At 47.0% G+C, this 16,373-nt stretch overlaps 1 protein-coding gene across 1 annotated transcript in view; it reads left to right on the top strand.

The window, feature by feature from the left end:
* The first annotated feature begins 8,628 nt into the window (after nucleotides 1–8,628).
* The window catches only part of LOC121920595 (solute carrier family 25 member 33-like), a 25,160-nt gene continuing 17,415 nt past the window's right edge, over nucleotides 8,629–16,373 (top strand). Inside the window, exons 1-2 of the mRNA XM_042447722.1 lie at nucleotides 8,629–8,639; nucleotides 15,586–15,783. Of these exons, the coding sequence (XP_042303656.1) occupies nucleotides 8,629–8,639; nucleotides 15,586–15,783 (209 nt within the window). The remainder of the gene's footprint in view (nucleotides 8,640–15,585; nucleotides 15,784–16,373) is intronic.

The following is a 16,373-nucleotide window of genomic DNA, read 5'->3' as shown; positions in this document are numbered from 1 at the left end:
AAGTCATGCTGGAGGGCCTAAAGATTCCTAGAGAGAACATATTAATCAAATCCACAAATAATCATAAAGTCAAAGCTGCAAATGGGGAGGGCCCACTGTACTCTATAATATGTTAATATGCTAGGGGGTTGTGTGTTCCCCTTCACACTGATGCATCCTCAGTTAAAAATGCTCTGGTCTTTTGCCACCACTAGATGTCAGAGAGGCTCCACCAGCCAAGGCCTTCTAGACCCTTTTCCCCCAAGACTGCTTTAGCCTACAGGGCACCTTTTTGCCCATATTCACCACACTTGTGCCAAAAAAAATGTTTTAGGCTTGGCACCACTTTCTCCCAAGGATTTCCTTTCTTTCTTCTAGTCTGGTATATACATGTAGCTTAGAGTGGCAATTACTGGGTTGGAGGACAATGACAAAAGCAACTCAGGTGCCATTTCTAGGAGCTGAACTCAATGTATGGAAATGCCAACATCCAGTAGAGAAAGAGACACTGTTTTCTATTTATAGTATCTGAACAACGGGAAATAAAAAGTAGAATCCCTTTTTCCTTTGGGGGAATCTCCATTTCTTTCTACCACACTTAAACTGAGCAAGCACAAACGTGTTAAATTATTATTTCCCTTTTAGTGTATGCCTAGATGGATGATTCATGTTGAATCAGTCTGTCCTCTTCTTGCTCTTGTCAGAGATCCAAGCAGACTAGTCTTTCTCTCCCCCCCCCCCCCATTAAAAGATTAACTTATTTGGCTTCCTGAATGTTAAATTACAAGTTTTTTGCAGTTTCAAGTGAGAGCTGTGATTCTTTTCTTTCCCAAACAGCCATCAACTGACAATAGACAGCACATTTATACTACGTGAGGTTAGGACTTTATCCATGCACGATTCATCTCCTTCTGCTGGTGACTTCTTCGTCCTCCACATGTGATGATCTTTGCCTCTTATATGGTTTCAATAGTTTGCACAAAGGATTTTTTTGCATTTCTGGTGGACCAAGGAAGGAGATTCTTGGTGTTTTCCACTGATAAATAAGTCAGTGTGTTTCACTCAGGATAAAGATTTAAGTAGCAAATGAATTTTATATTTTCAAAAAAATGGGTGATCAAATGTTCTCACTTTTTTGCTTCCAGTGGCCCTTGGGCAGCTCCAGGTGAAGCCTGAAACAACTGCATGATTTACTAGAGCAATAGTGGAGAGCATGGAGACCACTTAGGGTTGCCATTTCCCGTTTTTTGGTGGGACAATTCCAGATTGGAGGGTCCAAAAATGTTCCATCCCAGCTGGGCATTTTTGACCCTCCAATCCCGGATTCCTAGCCTAGCCTGCTGTGCTGGATCTTCTGGGGCCTTGACTGAGGCCCCAAGCACAGTGCTGCCTGCTCCAGCCCCAGGGAGGCCTAGCCAGCTGCACTGGCTGGGGCTGGCAGTGCCATGCTTGAGACCTCCGTCACGGCCCCAGAAAATGCAGTGCTAGGCCTCTCTGGGGATGGAGCTAGGCCTCTCTGGGGATGGAGGAGGTGGATACTATCATATCACCCCTTAACCTTCTCCTCTCCAGGCTAAACATACCCAGCTACTAAGTTTTTCCTCATAAGACATGGTTTCCAGGCCCTTCACCATTTTGGTGGCCCTCCTCTGAACCCACTCCACTTGGTCAACATCCTTTTTGAACTGTGGTGCCCAGAAGGGGTGTCATGTTCAGGATGGAGGAAGCTCGTTTTCCTGCTGCTCCAGAGAATAGGACCTGGAGCAATGGGTGCTCCAGGAAAAGAGATTCCACCTCAACATTAGGAGGAACTTCCTGGCAGTAAGAGCTGTTCAACGGTGGAATCCATTGCTCCCTCGGAGTGTGGTGGAGTCTTGTTACTTGTTGGGGGCAATTAGCTTATAGTTGTGAACCACTTAGACACTGTTAGTTCAGTAGGAAGCGGTATATAAATGAAGCTGTTTGTCTCCTGTTTTGGAGGTCTTTAAACAGAGGCTGGATGTTTTTTTGTTTGTTTTTCCGGCTATGTGGCCATGTTCTAGAAGAGTTTGTTTGTGACGTTTCGCCAGCATCTGTGGCTGTTATCTTCAGAGAATGCTAGCATGGACGTCAGTGGGGTGTGTGTGTGTGTGTGTGTATGTACACACACACACACACACACACACATATATATATATATACACACACACACACACACACACACACACACACTGTGTATATATACTGGGTTGGGAGGAGTGGTTTGCATGTTAATTTGTGTATTGTTCTGTTGTAGAATGGCATGGCCTCATAGTGGGAGGATATGCAAAAAGGATTTATGTCCATTTAATTAAAGATCCCTTGTTTGTTGGGAAACAAACCTGGGTAGTTTTCATTTGCATTTGCTGGGTCTTGATTTTAGTGTCTTTTAGGACTGGTAGCCAAACTTTGCTAATTTTAATGGTCTCTTCTTTCCTGTTGACGTTGTCCAGGTATTTGTGGATTTCAGTGGCTTCCCTGTGCATTCTGACCTGATAGTTGTTGACGTGGTCCAGAATTTCAGTGTTTTCAAATAGCATTTTATGCCCAGGTTGGTTTATAACGTGTTCTGCTACTGCTGATGTTTCTGGCTGACCCAGTCTGCGATGCCTCTTGTGTTCCTTGATTTGTGTTTGAACATTACATTTTGTGGTCCTAATGTAGACTTGTCCGCAGCTGCATGGAATGTGGTAAACTCCTGCGGCTGTGAGAAAGTCTTTCATGTCCTTCACTGAGCTCATCATTTGCTGGATTTTCTTGGTCGGTTTGTAAACCATTTGGAGGTTGTGTTTCCTCACTGGTTTCCCTGTTCAGTCTTCTCATGGGGAAAATTGGAAGGTTAAACTGGTCACAATGCAGGGTCATCCAGGGCTTTAGAGACAACTTCACAATTGTTTTTTGGATGACGCTGTGCACACACTGTTCAGACTCCAGACAAAAAAGTGAGGTGTGTCAGGAAATAAGCATTGTCGCAAAAATACCATGTTTTCATGTCCAGTTCAATCACAAATTCGCTCTCTTCATGTAATTGCAGCAGTCTGAAACCCATCTGCTGGATTCTCCCTGTTCCCAGATTTCCCAGGATTCTTTTGCTGTGCTGAGGAGGGGGAGACAGCCTTGTTCTTAAAGGGACACACAAACGACACTCACACCTCTTTTCCTCGCGGGGCTGGTCTCTTCCTTCTGGAGCCTCTAAGCCTTAAGTCTAAGGGAACAGCTGGTGGGAGAAGGCAGAGAGAGAGGACATGGAGGATGTGTCCTGGAAAAGGAGGACATCTGGGAACTTCAGCCCTCGCTGAAAAGAGGCAGGTTTATGGACCAGCCACCTCCTCCTTCTCTCTAGTGTGGGTGTGTGTGTTTGTATGTGGTTTTAAGTGAGTTTGCAAAGGGAAACCTCAGCCTGTCTTCCTCTGAAACAGCTTCTGGGGCAAAGAGGATTTTCCTCCCATTTCCCTTCCCTCTATGGAGCATGTGTGTGAATGCACTTGGGGAAATGACAGTTTGGAGCATGCACAAAAAAGTTATTTCCAAGCTAGCAAGGGAATTTGTCTTCATCCGTCTGAAACCCAAATCCACTTTTGACCCACTTTCTTGCCTAGGTAATGTGCTTTTGTTGTGCTCTGTGTGTGATAAGAATTTGCTTGCTTTTCTGGAACGCCAACACTTTAACCATTTTGGGGTTGGAAGCACAAAGGTCACCGTGTGATAAAGTCCTGTGACTCTTTTGATGTATGGTTAAAAAATATGTTCCCTTTGGGTGGTTGTCTGTCTTCCCTCCTCTGATTTTCTGGGTCTGGCAGCCCTTCAGATGTCTGAGCTGGAGTAACCATTAGCCTGCAGAGCTCAGTCTAGGTGTTTTAATTCATCTTCCAGGAAGTGGGGATGGCCATTTGTCAGGGGTGCTTGGGTTGAGAGTTCCTGCATGGCAGAAGGGAGGTTGGAGTGGATGGCCCTTGGAATCATAGAATCATAGAGTTGGAAGAGACCCCATGGGTCATCCAGTCCAACCCCATTCTGCCATGCAGGAACTCTCAATCAAAACATACCTGACAGATGGTCATCCATCCTCTGTTTAAAGACCCCCAAAGAAGGAGACTCCACTACACTCCGAGGAATGAGTTTGTTTCACTGTCGAACAGCCCTTATGTCAGGAAGTTCCTCCTAATGTTGAGGTGGAGTCTCTTTTCCTGGAGCTTGCATTTTCCATTGCTCAGGGTCCTAGCCTCTGAGGCAGCAGAAAACAAGCTTGCTCCCTCCTCATGTGACATCCATTCAAGTATTTAAACAGGGCTTCATATCAACTCTTACCTTCTCTTTTCCAGGCTAAACATCCCCAGCTCCTAAATTGCTCCTCATAGGACATGGTTTCCAGACCCTTCACCATTTTAGTCACCCTCCTTTGAACACCGCTCCAGTTTCTCAATGTCCTTTTTGAATTGTGGTGCCCAGAAATGGACACAATATTCCAGGTGGGGCCTGACCAGACAGAATAGAGTGGCACTATTACTTTCCTTGATTCAGACACTATACTTCTTCTATTGAGCAGCCTAAAATCGCATTGGCCTTGTAGCTGCCCAATCGCACTGTTGACTCATGTTCAACTTGTGGTCTACTGGACTCTAGGCCTGTTACAGACTGCCAAAAAGCTGCTTCAGGCCTCTTTGGAGGTATGCTGTTTAATGATGCATGGGTCCTAAGAGTCCGGAGGTCGCGCCAAAGCCACACTCCATTCCTAAGCACTGGAGTGCAGCTTTGGTGCAGCTTCTGGATTCTTGGATGCATGCATCATTTAAACAGCATACCTCCAAAGAGACCCGAAGCCGCTTTATTTTGGCAGTCTGTAAAAGGCCACAGATCCCTTTTACATGTAGTCTTGTTCAGCCAGGTGTCCCCCCTCCTATATTTGTGCATTTTATTTTTCTGCCCTAAGTGCAGTACCTTACATTTTCCTGTTGACGGTCATTCTGTTAGCTTTGGCCCAGCTTTCTAGTTATTCAGGTCATTTTGAATGTTGATCCTATCCTCTGGAGTATTAGTACTCCCCCTAGTTTGGCGTCATCTGCAAATCTGATAAGCATGGAGTCTCCTGCTCTTCCAGGTCTAGGGTTCCCAGCAGGGTCTGCCCCTGGGGAGGGTGGGGGTGGGTCTTGTCCAGGGGGCGTCTCTCTTCTGATGCTGCTGCTGCTGCTGCTGCAACTGCAAGGCCAGTTGGGACTGGGGCTGAAGTGTTGGCTTGGTCTGGGAGAGTCCCAGGGATGCCTTCCAACGAGGGAACCTGCGCTGCACCTCGTGGCGGAGGGTGAGTGGATCCAGCAGGAGGAGGGACCGGCTCCAGGGCTCCAGATCCCCGGCACTCCCTAAAGGGAGGACGGCCAGGGAAGTGAGGCCTGGCCAAAGCAAAGTCAGAAGGACACTTAACATAAATCCCTGGGGACGGACGTACTAAAACAAAGGACAGTACTTACCCACGGGCAAGTAAGTACTATATTTCCCTAAGGGCAAGTAAACCCTATGTTTCTTTATGGGCAGGCAATCTGCAATGAATCTCTATGGGCAAGCAATCTCCCATTATTTCCTATGGGCAAGCAATCTCCTATTATTTCCTATGGGCAAGCAATCTCCCATTATTTCCTATGGGCAAGCAATCTCCAATGAATCTCTATGGGCAAGCAATCTCCCATTATTTCCTATGGGCAAGCTAGAATAATAAAAAATATATATTACGTATTTTATGTGTATGTGTGGTATAACATTATACAATGTCTGTGTATCTATATATGCATTTATATTATGTATCTAATCTATAATATTATATATTATTTATATGTGTGTAACAAATATAATGATTGTCATGACTCAGGGCACAATGACATCTACAAAAAAACATAACTCACAACAGTAAGTAAGTCAGTCTTAAGACACTCTGCAAACAATGGATCCCAATATGGTTCTTGTACGCCTGAACAACCTGATCTCCTAGAACATAGCAGCCTCCAACCTAAAGGGAGAGCACCTTGTCAGCTTTTCCCCACGTATGAGAATCATCCGACACTTAACACAGGAATGGCTTGATCTAAACAGATACGCTGGTCTTTGGTGGCCAAAAAACACATCTGGTCCTATTAAGGTGACAGGTACACCCCTTCCCCGGAGGTTGCAGATTGGTTCGTTTTGAACGCCCAAATAACACAGTAAGCCCCCTATCACTCCTCAAGAGGGCTGCTTATTGCCTACTTCTGGAGGCACAGAGTTCATCACCACCCATTGTTGATCTTGGCAATGCGGGCAACACGCCTCTATGGGAGATGAAATGGATTCTGCACCTTCTGCGAGGGTGCGTTGTTCTTACCCCTCAGTATTTCTCGGCCATTTTTCTTCTGGAAGTGGTGGTCGCGTGGGCAAAATGTGTATCCTTGGGGGGGCGGTGCCACCCAGCCAAAGAGCTCCACCAATCAGTACCACAGGGGAACACCACGCTGCAAGGGACACAAGGCCCTCCCCCCTCATTATTCACTCACCACTTCTGCGGTGGCACAGAGGAAGGCCAGGCAAGGGCCCGGAGTCCCTGTGCAGCCCTGTCCTGGGTGAAGTGGCTGGCCAGCTTCATCAGAGGGTTGGAGCCCCCCATCTGGCTCACCCAGGTCCCTCATGGCCATGGCGGGTGGCGGGAAGGTTGCACCACGGAAGTCCCTCACCTGTTCCAGGAGGAAGGAGGACAGGATGTGGTTCTGACTGGCTGCAGTAAAAACCCCTGATCTGGCAGGAGTTTTTCCCCATAGATGCCACATGGGTAGCTTAATGCTTAGAAGGCCCCAGAGAAATGGCAACAGACTGTAGGTTGCTGAACTCTGTCAGGCCAGCCACACTAGCAACAGTCTGTCCTCTGTATACCGAGTCTTTATCCACTGACTCAACCTTCCACAGATTGAAAATGTTAAAAAATATTTATGTGGTCGCCTTGGTATCCCCTGGGGTTGTGTTCCAGGACCACATCACCACCCTGGGCATAAAAAATCCATGGCTACTCAGTCCAATAAACAATGCCCTAGTAAAACGTGTCCCTTACAGTAAATGATAAAAACAAGGCTTGCTTTTTGGAATTATATTTATTTTTAATATCCAAGCTGGAGGTTAGTAGCTACAACGTAGTAACCAAATTCCAGTCATTTTAAATGGTACCTCCATATTTGATTTGATTTAATATTGCAGGATTCCATCTGGAGTTTAGCAGAGTATGGCTCACTGACAATGGCTTTCCTTGTCAGTCTAGCCAGGATTCCCAAACTCTGGTCCTAGAATCAGGTTGGAAGACACCACAAGGGCCATCCAGTCCAACCCCCTGCCAGCAGGAACTCTCAATCAAAGCATCCCACAGACAACCATCCAGCCTCTGCTTAAACCCCAAAGAAAGAGAATCACCACCCTCAAGGTCGCACAGCTCTTACTGTCCAGGAAGGTCTTCCTAACATTGGTGGAATCTCTTTTCCTGTAGTCTGAACCCACTCCCTAGAGAAGCAGAAAACGGTTTGCTCCTCTCATTTTCTCCAGGTGTTTTGGACTTCCACTCCCAGAAGCCCAGCCATTTTGCCAATGAACTGGAAAATCTGGAAACTGAAGTCCAAATTATTGCAAGTCCAGAATGTGAGAATCACTGATTTAGGGCAAGTACTGCCATGTAAAAAGCAGGTAAAGTACGAGGACGTCTCAAGGAGAGCCCCAGTCCATTAACTCTTCTCCAGGTGGGTGCCGCTCTCCCTACACCAAAATACAGTTGCTATCCATATCCATGGACTCTTTATCCACAGATCAAACAGCCACAGCTTGAAAATACAGTGTCCCTCCATATCTGCTGGGGTTAGGGGCACAGGACCCCATGAAGTGAAAAACTGCAAATAAAAAGAAACACTTTTTGTTACCGAAGAGAATCCTCTCTGGGAACTCCTAGATCCTCAGGTGCTACTCTGGGGTCAACATCCATTAGAAGTTGACCACAGAATCATGCGGAGGACTTACAAATGCCCAGAGAAGTGTTTTCTCTAGGCCTCTCATGATCCAGTGCAACTCTATGGTCTAGGCAGAATTCTCTGGAGGACCTGAGATCTTAGAGAGAACAATTAATTAAATCCGCAAATAGTCAAATGCAAAAACCAGCCGCCAATGTGGAAGGCTGACTGTATTTTTAAAAATATATATATATTCCAAAAAGCAAGCCATGATTTTGTCATTTTATGTAAAGGGGCCATTTTACTGCACCACTCTAGTTAATGGGATTTGAACATCCACGGATTTAGGTATCTATGGGGGTCCTGCAATAAAACCTGCCAGGAATGCGCCCTGCCTCCTAGTCAGCCACAGAGCCCCAGGGGCCCACATTCTGGATAGAAAGGCTGCTGGGGTTCATACTCAAAAACGGCTGCGGCAGGGAGTTGCAACACTCCCTCACTAAGAAAGGCAGGTGACTTTTTTTTTTAGGGGGGGAGGACCTAACTCACAAATCCATCCATAGGGATACCTTTATGGGGCCAAAGACAGCAGGTGAGTGGTGGCTTCCCCTAGATCTTTTTTGTGGGGAGAGGACTTTAAACTTCCCAAATCCACCCCCATTGGGCCTTACACCACCGTAAGGGCCCAATGAAAGGCAGGTGAGTGGCTAGCTTCTCCAAGGAGCTTTGAGGGAGTGGGAGAGGACTATAACTCCCCAAACCCACCCACAGGGATCCTTTAGGGCCCAATGCAAGGCAAGTGAGGGCTGGGCTTCCCCTGGAACTGGGGGGGGAGAGGATTCCCAGAATGCACCCAAAGGGATACCTGCCCGTGTCTTTGGGTGGCCCCCTCTCCCTGTGGGTGGGTTTTGGGGTGAGGGTGCTTGCAAGAGGGCCCAGGCTACCAGGCTCTCGAGGCCTCTTTCTCTCAGCTCCCCTCCTCCTCCTCCTGCTGCTCCTCCTCTTCCTGGTCTGGCTTTCCTGGGAGTATGGTGCGAAGGGACCCCTTCCTTGCTTTGTTGGCTTTGCAGGGCCCACCCACAGCGCCTGGGGGTCGCAGCCTTGCAAAAGGGCGGGGCAACGGGCCTCCAGGGAGGGACCACCCACCGCCCGCCCCAGCAGCAGCATCCCAACTGGGTCCTCCGGCCTTCCCTGCACACAGGGACCTGGCCTCTCCTCCATTTCAGCCTTTCTCTGGGGGGAATTCCAAAGCCCCTCCATTTTGAGCAGGGCAGGCGCAGGCATTCCATTGCTAGGAGTGTGTCTTGAGCTTTGGTTTGAGCTTGTCCCTCCTTTTTTTTTTTAAACCGACACGTCCTCCATTTTGAGAAGGACAAAAAGCAGGCATGACATTTCAGAGTGTTAGGTTTCATGGGCATGTCCTCCATTTGAGAAGGACAAAGACAGGCATTCCATTGCCAGGAGTGTGTTTTGAGACTTTGTTTGAGCATGTCATCCTTTTTTTCCCCTCTGACACGTCTCCATTTTGAGAAGGACAAAGAAGCATGCACTAGACATTTCTAGAGTGTTTTTGAGTTTCATTTAGGACTGTCCTCTATTTTTCCTGGCACCCCTCCATTCAGAGCAGGGCTAGAATCATGCATGGACATTTCTAGAGTTTGGGGGCTTTTAATGGTTCATTCCTCCATTTTGAGCAAGGCTAAGAAGCAGCATTGGACATTTCTAGGAGTGTTTTGAGTTTTCTTTGGATGTCCTCCATTTTTTTGGTGTGTCCTCCATTGGGGGTGAGTCCACCTGGCTACCCTCCATTTGCATCTTGTGTTTTGCTGTTGTTGTGTGCCTCCTTGTATGTCCTACATTTTGAGGTGCCTTACTCCTTGCAATACTAGGACATCTGGTGACCCTGATCTTGGCAGGTACCAAGGGATATTGCCTTTCCCATCCTTACCACTGAAAAAGATCTCTTAAATATCTCTATAATCCAGTGAGGTCTTGTGCAGTGCTCCAACCACTGTACCTCATTTGACCCTAAAGTAAGGGGTGCAGAGACCAATGCTCTCTCTGAGATGCTCTAGGAATCGCACAGAATCAAAAGCACCAAAATAACCCCAGACAAACCAAAAGCAGCCAGAGGCCCACCTCTGGTTTTGAATGAATATTTCTCTGTTTCTAACTGGGACAGACACGACGCATCCACACTGCAGAAGTAATCCATTTTGACACTGCTTGAACTGCGATGGTCAGTGCTATGGAATCTGGGAACGGTACTTTGTTGTGGCAAGCCTTTTTTTTAAGCTGCAAGAATATCTCTCTGTTACAGACTGCCAAAATAAAGCTGCTTCGGGTCTTTTGGAGGTATGCTGTTTAATGATGCATGCATCCTAAGAATCCAGAAGCTGCACCAAAGCTGCACTCCAGTGCTTAGGAAGGAGTGTGGCTTTAGCGCAACTTCCGGACTCTTAAGATGCATGCATCATTAACAGCATATCTCAAGGGACCAAAGCAGCTTTTTTTTGGCAGTCTGTAACAGGCATAGAACTCTAGGCCTCCAAGGCAACTTTGTGGCCAACCCCCATGGAGGCTGACTACCGAATTGTGTTGAAGACCTACAAAGCTTAGAGAAGTGTTCTCCATCTCTAGGTCCCATCACAACCTCGGCATGTTGGCCATAAAGTCATGCTGGAGGCCTAAAGATCCCAGAGAGAAAATATAATCAATCCACAAATAATCATAAAGTCAAAGCTGCAAATGGGGAGGGCCCACTGTACTCTATAATATGTTAATTGCTAGGGGGTTGTGTGTTCCCTTCACACTGACGCATCCTCAGTTAAAAATGCTCTGGTCTTTTGCCACCACTAGATGTCAGAGAGGCTCCACCAGCCAAGCCTTCTAGACCCTTTCCCCCCCAAGACTGCTTTAGCCCACAGGGCACCTTTTTGCCCATTTCACCACACGTGCCAAAAAAAAAGTTTTAGGCTTGGCACCACTTCTCCCAAGGATTCCTTTCTTTCTCTAGTCTGGTATATACATGTAGCTTAAAGTGGCAATTACTGGGTTGGAGGACAATGACAAAAGCAACTCCGGTGCCATTTCTAGGAGCTGAACTCAATGATGGAAATGCCAAATCCAGTAGAGAAAGAGACACTGTTTCTATTTATAGTATCTGAACAACGGGAAATAAAGTAGAATCCCTTTTCCTTTGGGGATCTCCATTTCTTTCTACCACACTTAAACTGAGCAAGCACAAACGTGTTAATATTATTTCCTTTTAGTGTATGCCTAGAGGATGATTCATGTTGATCAGTCTGTCCTCTTCTTGCTCTTGTCAGAGATCCAGCAGACTAGTCTTTCTCTCCCCCCCCCCCCCCCCCCTTAAAAGATTAAATTATTGGCTTCCGAATGTTAAATACAAGTTTTTTGCAGTTTCAAGTGAGAGCTGTGATTCTTTTCTTCCCAAACAGCCATCAACGACAAAGACAGCACATTTATACTACGTGAGGTTAGGACTTTATCCATGCACAATTCATCTCCTTCTGCTGGTGACGTCTTCGTCCTCCACATGTGATGATCTTGCCTCTATATGGTTTCATAGTTTGCACAGAGGATTTTTTGCATTTCTGGTGGACAAGGAAGAGATTCTTGGTGTTTCCACTGATAAAGAGTCAGTGTGTTTCACTCAGGATAAAGATTTAGTAGCAAATAATTTTTATTTTCAAAAAATGGGTGATCAAATGTTCTCACTTTTTTGCTTCCAGTGGCCCTTGGGCAGCTCCAGGTGAAGCCTGAACAACTGCATGATTTACTAGAGCAATATGGAGAGCATGGGACACTTAGGGTTGCCATTTCCCGTTTTTGGTGGGACAATTCCAGATTGGAGGGTCCAAAAATGTTCATCCCAGCTGGGCATTTTGACCCTCCAATCCCGGATTCCTAGCCTAGCTGCTGCACTGGATCTCTGGGGCTTGACTGAGGCCCCAAGCACAGTGCTGCTGCTCCAGCCCCAGGGAGGCCTAGCCAGCTGCACTGGCTGGGGCTGGCAGTGCCATGCTTGAGACCTCCGTCACGGCCCAGAAAATGCAGTGCTAGGCCTCTCTGGGGATGGGAGCAGGCCTCTCTGGGGATGGAGGAGGTGGATACTATCATATCACCCTTAACCTCTCCTCCAGGCTAAACTACCAGCTACTAGTTTTTCCTCATAAGACATGGTTTCCAGGCCCTTCACCATTTTGGTGGCCCTCCTCTGAACCCACTCCACTTGTCCACATCCTTTTGAACTGTGTGCCAGAAGGGGTGTCATGTTCAGGATGGAGCAAGCTCGTTTTCCTGCTGCTCAGAGAATAGGACCTGGAGCAATGGGTGCTCCAGGAAAAGAGATTCCACCTCAACATTAGGAGGAACTTCCTGGCGTAAGAGCTGTTCAACGGTGGAATCCATTGCTCCCTCGGAGTGTGGTGGAGTCTTGTTACTTGTTGGGGGCAATTAGCTTATAGTTGTGAACCACTTAGACACTGTTAGTTCAGTAGGAAGCGGTATATAAATGAAGCTGTTTGTCTCCTGTTTTGGAGGTCTTTAACAGAGGCTGGATGTTTTTTTTGTTTGTTTTTCCGGCTATGTGGCCATGTTCTAGAAGAGTTTGTTTGTGACGTTCGCCAGCATCTGTGGCTGTTATCTTCAGAGAATGCTGCATGGACGTCAGTGGGGTGTGTGTGTGTGTGTATGTATATACACACACACACACACACACACACATATATAGTATATATATATATATATAATACCACACACACACACACTGTGTATTATACTGGGTGTGGGAGGAGTGGTTTGCATGTTAATTTGTGTATTGTTCTGTTGTAGAATGGCATGGCCTCATAGTGGGGAGGATATGCAAAAGATTTTGTCCTTTAATTAGAGATCCCTTGTTTGTTGGGAAAACCCCTGACCCGGGTAGTTTTCATTTGCATTTGCTGGGTCTGATTTTAGTGTCTTTTAGGACTGGTAGCCAAACTTGCTAATTTAATGGTCTCTTCTTTCCTGTTGACGTTGTCCAGGTATTTGTGGATTTCAGTGGCTTCCCTGTGCATTCTGACCTGATAGTTGTTGACGTGGTCCAGAATTTCAGTGTTTTCAAATAGCATTTATGCCCAGGTTGGTTTTATAACGTGTTCTGCTACTGCTGATGTTTCTGGCTGACCCAGTTCTGCGATGCCTCTGTGTTTCCTTGATTTGTGTTTGAACATTACATTTTGTGGTCCTAATGTAGACTTGTCCGCAGCTGCATGGAATGTGGAAACTCCTGCGGCTGTGAGAAAGTCTTTCAGTCCTTCACTGAGCCATCATTGCTGGATTTTCTTGGTCGGTTTGTAAACCATTTGGAGGTTGTGTTCCTCACTGGTTTCCCTGTTCAGTCTTCTCATGGGGAAATTGAAGGTTAAACTGGTCACAATGCAGGGTCATCCAGGGCTTTAGAGACAATCACAATTGTTTTTTGGATGACGCTGTGCACAACTGTTCAGACTCCAGACAAAAAAGTGAGGTGTGTCAGGAAATAAGCATTGTCGAAAAAATCATGTTTTCATGTCCAGTTCAATCACAAATTCGCTCTCTTCATGTAATGCAGCAGTCTGAAACCCATCTGCTGTATTCTCCCTGTTCCAGATTTCCCAGGATTCTTGCTGTGCGAGGAGGGGGAGACAGCCTTGTTCTTAAAGGGACACACAAACGACACTCACACCTCTTTTCCTCGGCGGGCTGGTCTCTTCCTTCTGGAGCCTCTAAGCCTTAAGTCTAAGGGAACAGCTGGTGGGAGAAGCAGAGAGAGAGGACATGGAGGATGTGTCCTGGAAAAGGGACATCTGGGAACTTCAGCCCTCGCTGAAAAGAGGCAGGTTTATGGACCAGCCACCTCCTCCTTCTCTCTAGTGTGGGTGTGTGTGTGTTGTATGTGGTTTTAAGTGAGTTTGCAAAGGGAAACCCAGCCGCCTTCCTCTGAAACAGCTTCTGGGCAAAGAGGATTTTCCTCCCATTTCCCTTCCCTCTATGGAGCATGTGTGTGAATGCACTTGGGGAAATGACAGTTTGGAGCATGCACAAAAAGTTATTCCAAGCTAGCAAGGGAATTTCCTCATCCGCTGAACCCAAACCACACTTTGACCACTTTCTTGCCTAGGTAATGTCTTTTGTTGTGCTCTGTGTGTGATAAGAATTTGCTTGCTTTTCTGGAACGCCAACACTTTAACCATTTTGGGGTTGGAAGCACAAAGGTCACCGTGTGATAAAGTCCTGTGACCTTTTGATGTATGGTTAAAAATATGTTCCCTTGGGTGGTTGTCGTCTTCCCTCCTCTGATTTTCTGGGTCTGGCAGCCCTTCAGATGTCTGAGCTGGAGTAACCATTAGCCTGCAGAGCTCATCTAGGTGCTTTAATTCATCTTCCGGAAGTGGAGATGGCCATTTGTCAGGGTGCTTGGGTTGAGAGTTCCTGCATGGCAGAAGGGAGGTTGGAGTGGATGGCCCTTGGAACATAGAATCATAGAGTTGGAAGAGACCCCATGGGTCATCCAGTCCAACCCATTCTGCCATGCAGGAACTCTCAATCAAAACATCCCTGACAGATGGTCATCCATCCTCTGTTTAAAGACCCCAAAGAAGGAGACTCCACTACACTCCGAGGAATGAGTTTGTTTCACTGTCGAACAGCCCTTATGTCAGGAAGTTCCTCCTAATGTGCGGTGGAGTCTCTTTTCCTGGAGCTTGCACCTTTGCTCAGGGTCCAGCCTCTGGACAGCAGAAAACAAGCTTGCTCCCTCCTCAATGTGACATCCATTCAAGTATTTAAACAGGGCTATCAATCACCTCTTAACTTTCTCTTTTCCAGGCTAAACATCCCCAGCTCCCTAAATTGCTCCTCATAGGACAGGTTTCCAGACCTCACCATTTTAGTCACCCTCCTTTGAACACGCCCAGTTTCTCAATGTCCTTTTGAATTGGTGGCCCAGAACTGGACACAATATCCAGGTGGGGCCTGACCAGAGCAGAATAGAGTGGCATATTACTTTCCTTGATCTAGACACTATACTTCTTCTATGATGCAGCCTAAAATCGCATTGGCCTTGTTAGCTCCACATCGCACTGTTGACTCATGTTCAACTTGTGGTCTACTGGACTCTAGGCCTGTTACAGACTGCCAAATAAAGCTGCTTCAGGCCCTTTGGAGGTATGCTGTTTAATGATGCATGGGTCCTAAGAGTCCGGAGGTCGCGCCAAAGCCACACTCCATTCCTAAGCACTGGAGTGCAGCTTTGGTGCAGCTTCTGGATTCTTAGGATGCATGCATCATTTAAACAGCATACCTCCAAAGAGACCCGAAGCAGCTTTATTTTGGCAGTCTGTAACAGGCCACAGATCCCTTTTACATGTAGTCTTGTTCAGCCAGGGTCCCCCATCCTATATTTGTGCATTTTATTTTTCTGCCCTAAGTGCAGTACCTTACATTTCTCCTGTTGACGTTCATTCGTTAGCTTTGGCCCAGCTTTCTAGTCTATTCAGGTCATTTGAATGTTGATCCTATCCTCTGGAGTATAGCTACTCCCCCTAGTTTGGCGTCTCTGCAAATCTGATAAGCATGGAGTCTCTCTGCTCTTCAGGTCTGAGGGTTCCCAGCAGGGTCTGCCCTGGGGAGGTGGGGGTGGGTCTTGTCCGGGGCGTCTCCTCTCTGATGCTGCTGCTGCTGCTGCTGCAACTGCAAGGCCAGTTGGGACTGGGGCTGAAGTGTTGGCTTGGTCTGGGAGAGTCCCAGGGAGCCTTCCCACGAGGGACCCTGCGCTGCACCTCGTGGCCGGAGGGTGAGTGGATCCAGCAGGGAGGAGGGACAGGGCTCCAGGCCCTCCAGATCCCGGCATCCCAAAGGGAGGACGGCCAGGGAAGTGAGGGCCGGCCAAAGCAAAGCTCAGAAGGACACTTAACATAAATCCCTGGGACGGGACGTAACTAAAACAAAGGACGGTACTTACCCACGGGCAAGTAAGTACTATATTTCCCTAAGGCAAGTAAACCCATGTTTCTTTATGGGCAGGCAATCCCAATGATCTCTATGGGCAGCAATCTCCAATAATCTTATGGGCAAGCAATCTCCAATGAATCTCTATGGGCAAGCAATCTCCCATTATTTCCTATGGGCAAGCAATCTCCAATGAATCTCTATGGGCAAGCAATCTCCCATTATTCCTATGGGCAAGCAATCTCCCATTATTCCTATGGGCAAGCAATCTCCAATGAATCTCTATGGGCAAGCAATCCCAATGAATCTCTATGGGCACAATCTCCCATTATTCCTATGGGCAAGCAATTTATTTCCTATGGCCAAGCAATCTCCCTTATTCCTATGGGCAAGCATCTCCAAGATCTCTATGGGCATAGGCTTATCCCTAGGGTG

The sequence above is a fragment of the Sceloporus undulatus genome, chromosome 2 (genome assembly GCF_019175285.1).
Source record: "Sceloporus undulatus isolate JIND9_A2432 ecotype Alabama chromosome 2, SceUnd_v1.1, whole genome shotgun sequence".
Classification (NCBI taxonomy): Eukaryota; Metazoa; Chordata; class Lepidosauria; order Squamata; family Phrynosomatidae; genus Sceloporus; species Sceloporus undulatus.
The sequence above is the reverse complement of the archived record's forward strand: the minus strand, read 5'-3'. Positions and strand labels throughout refer to the sequence as shown.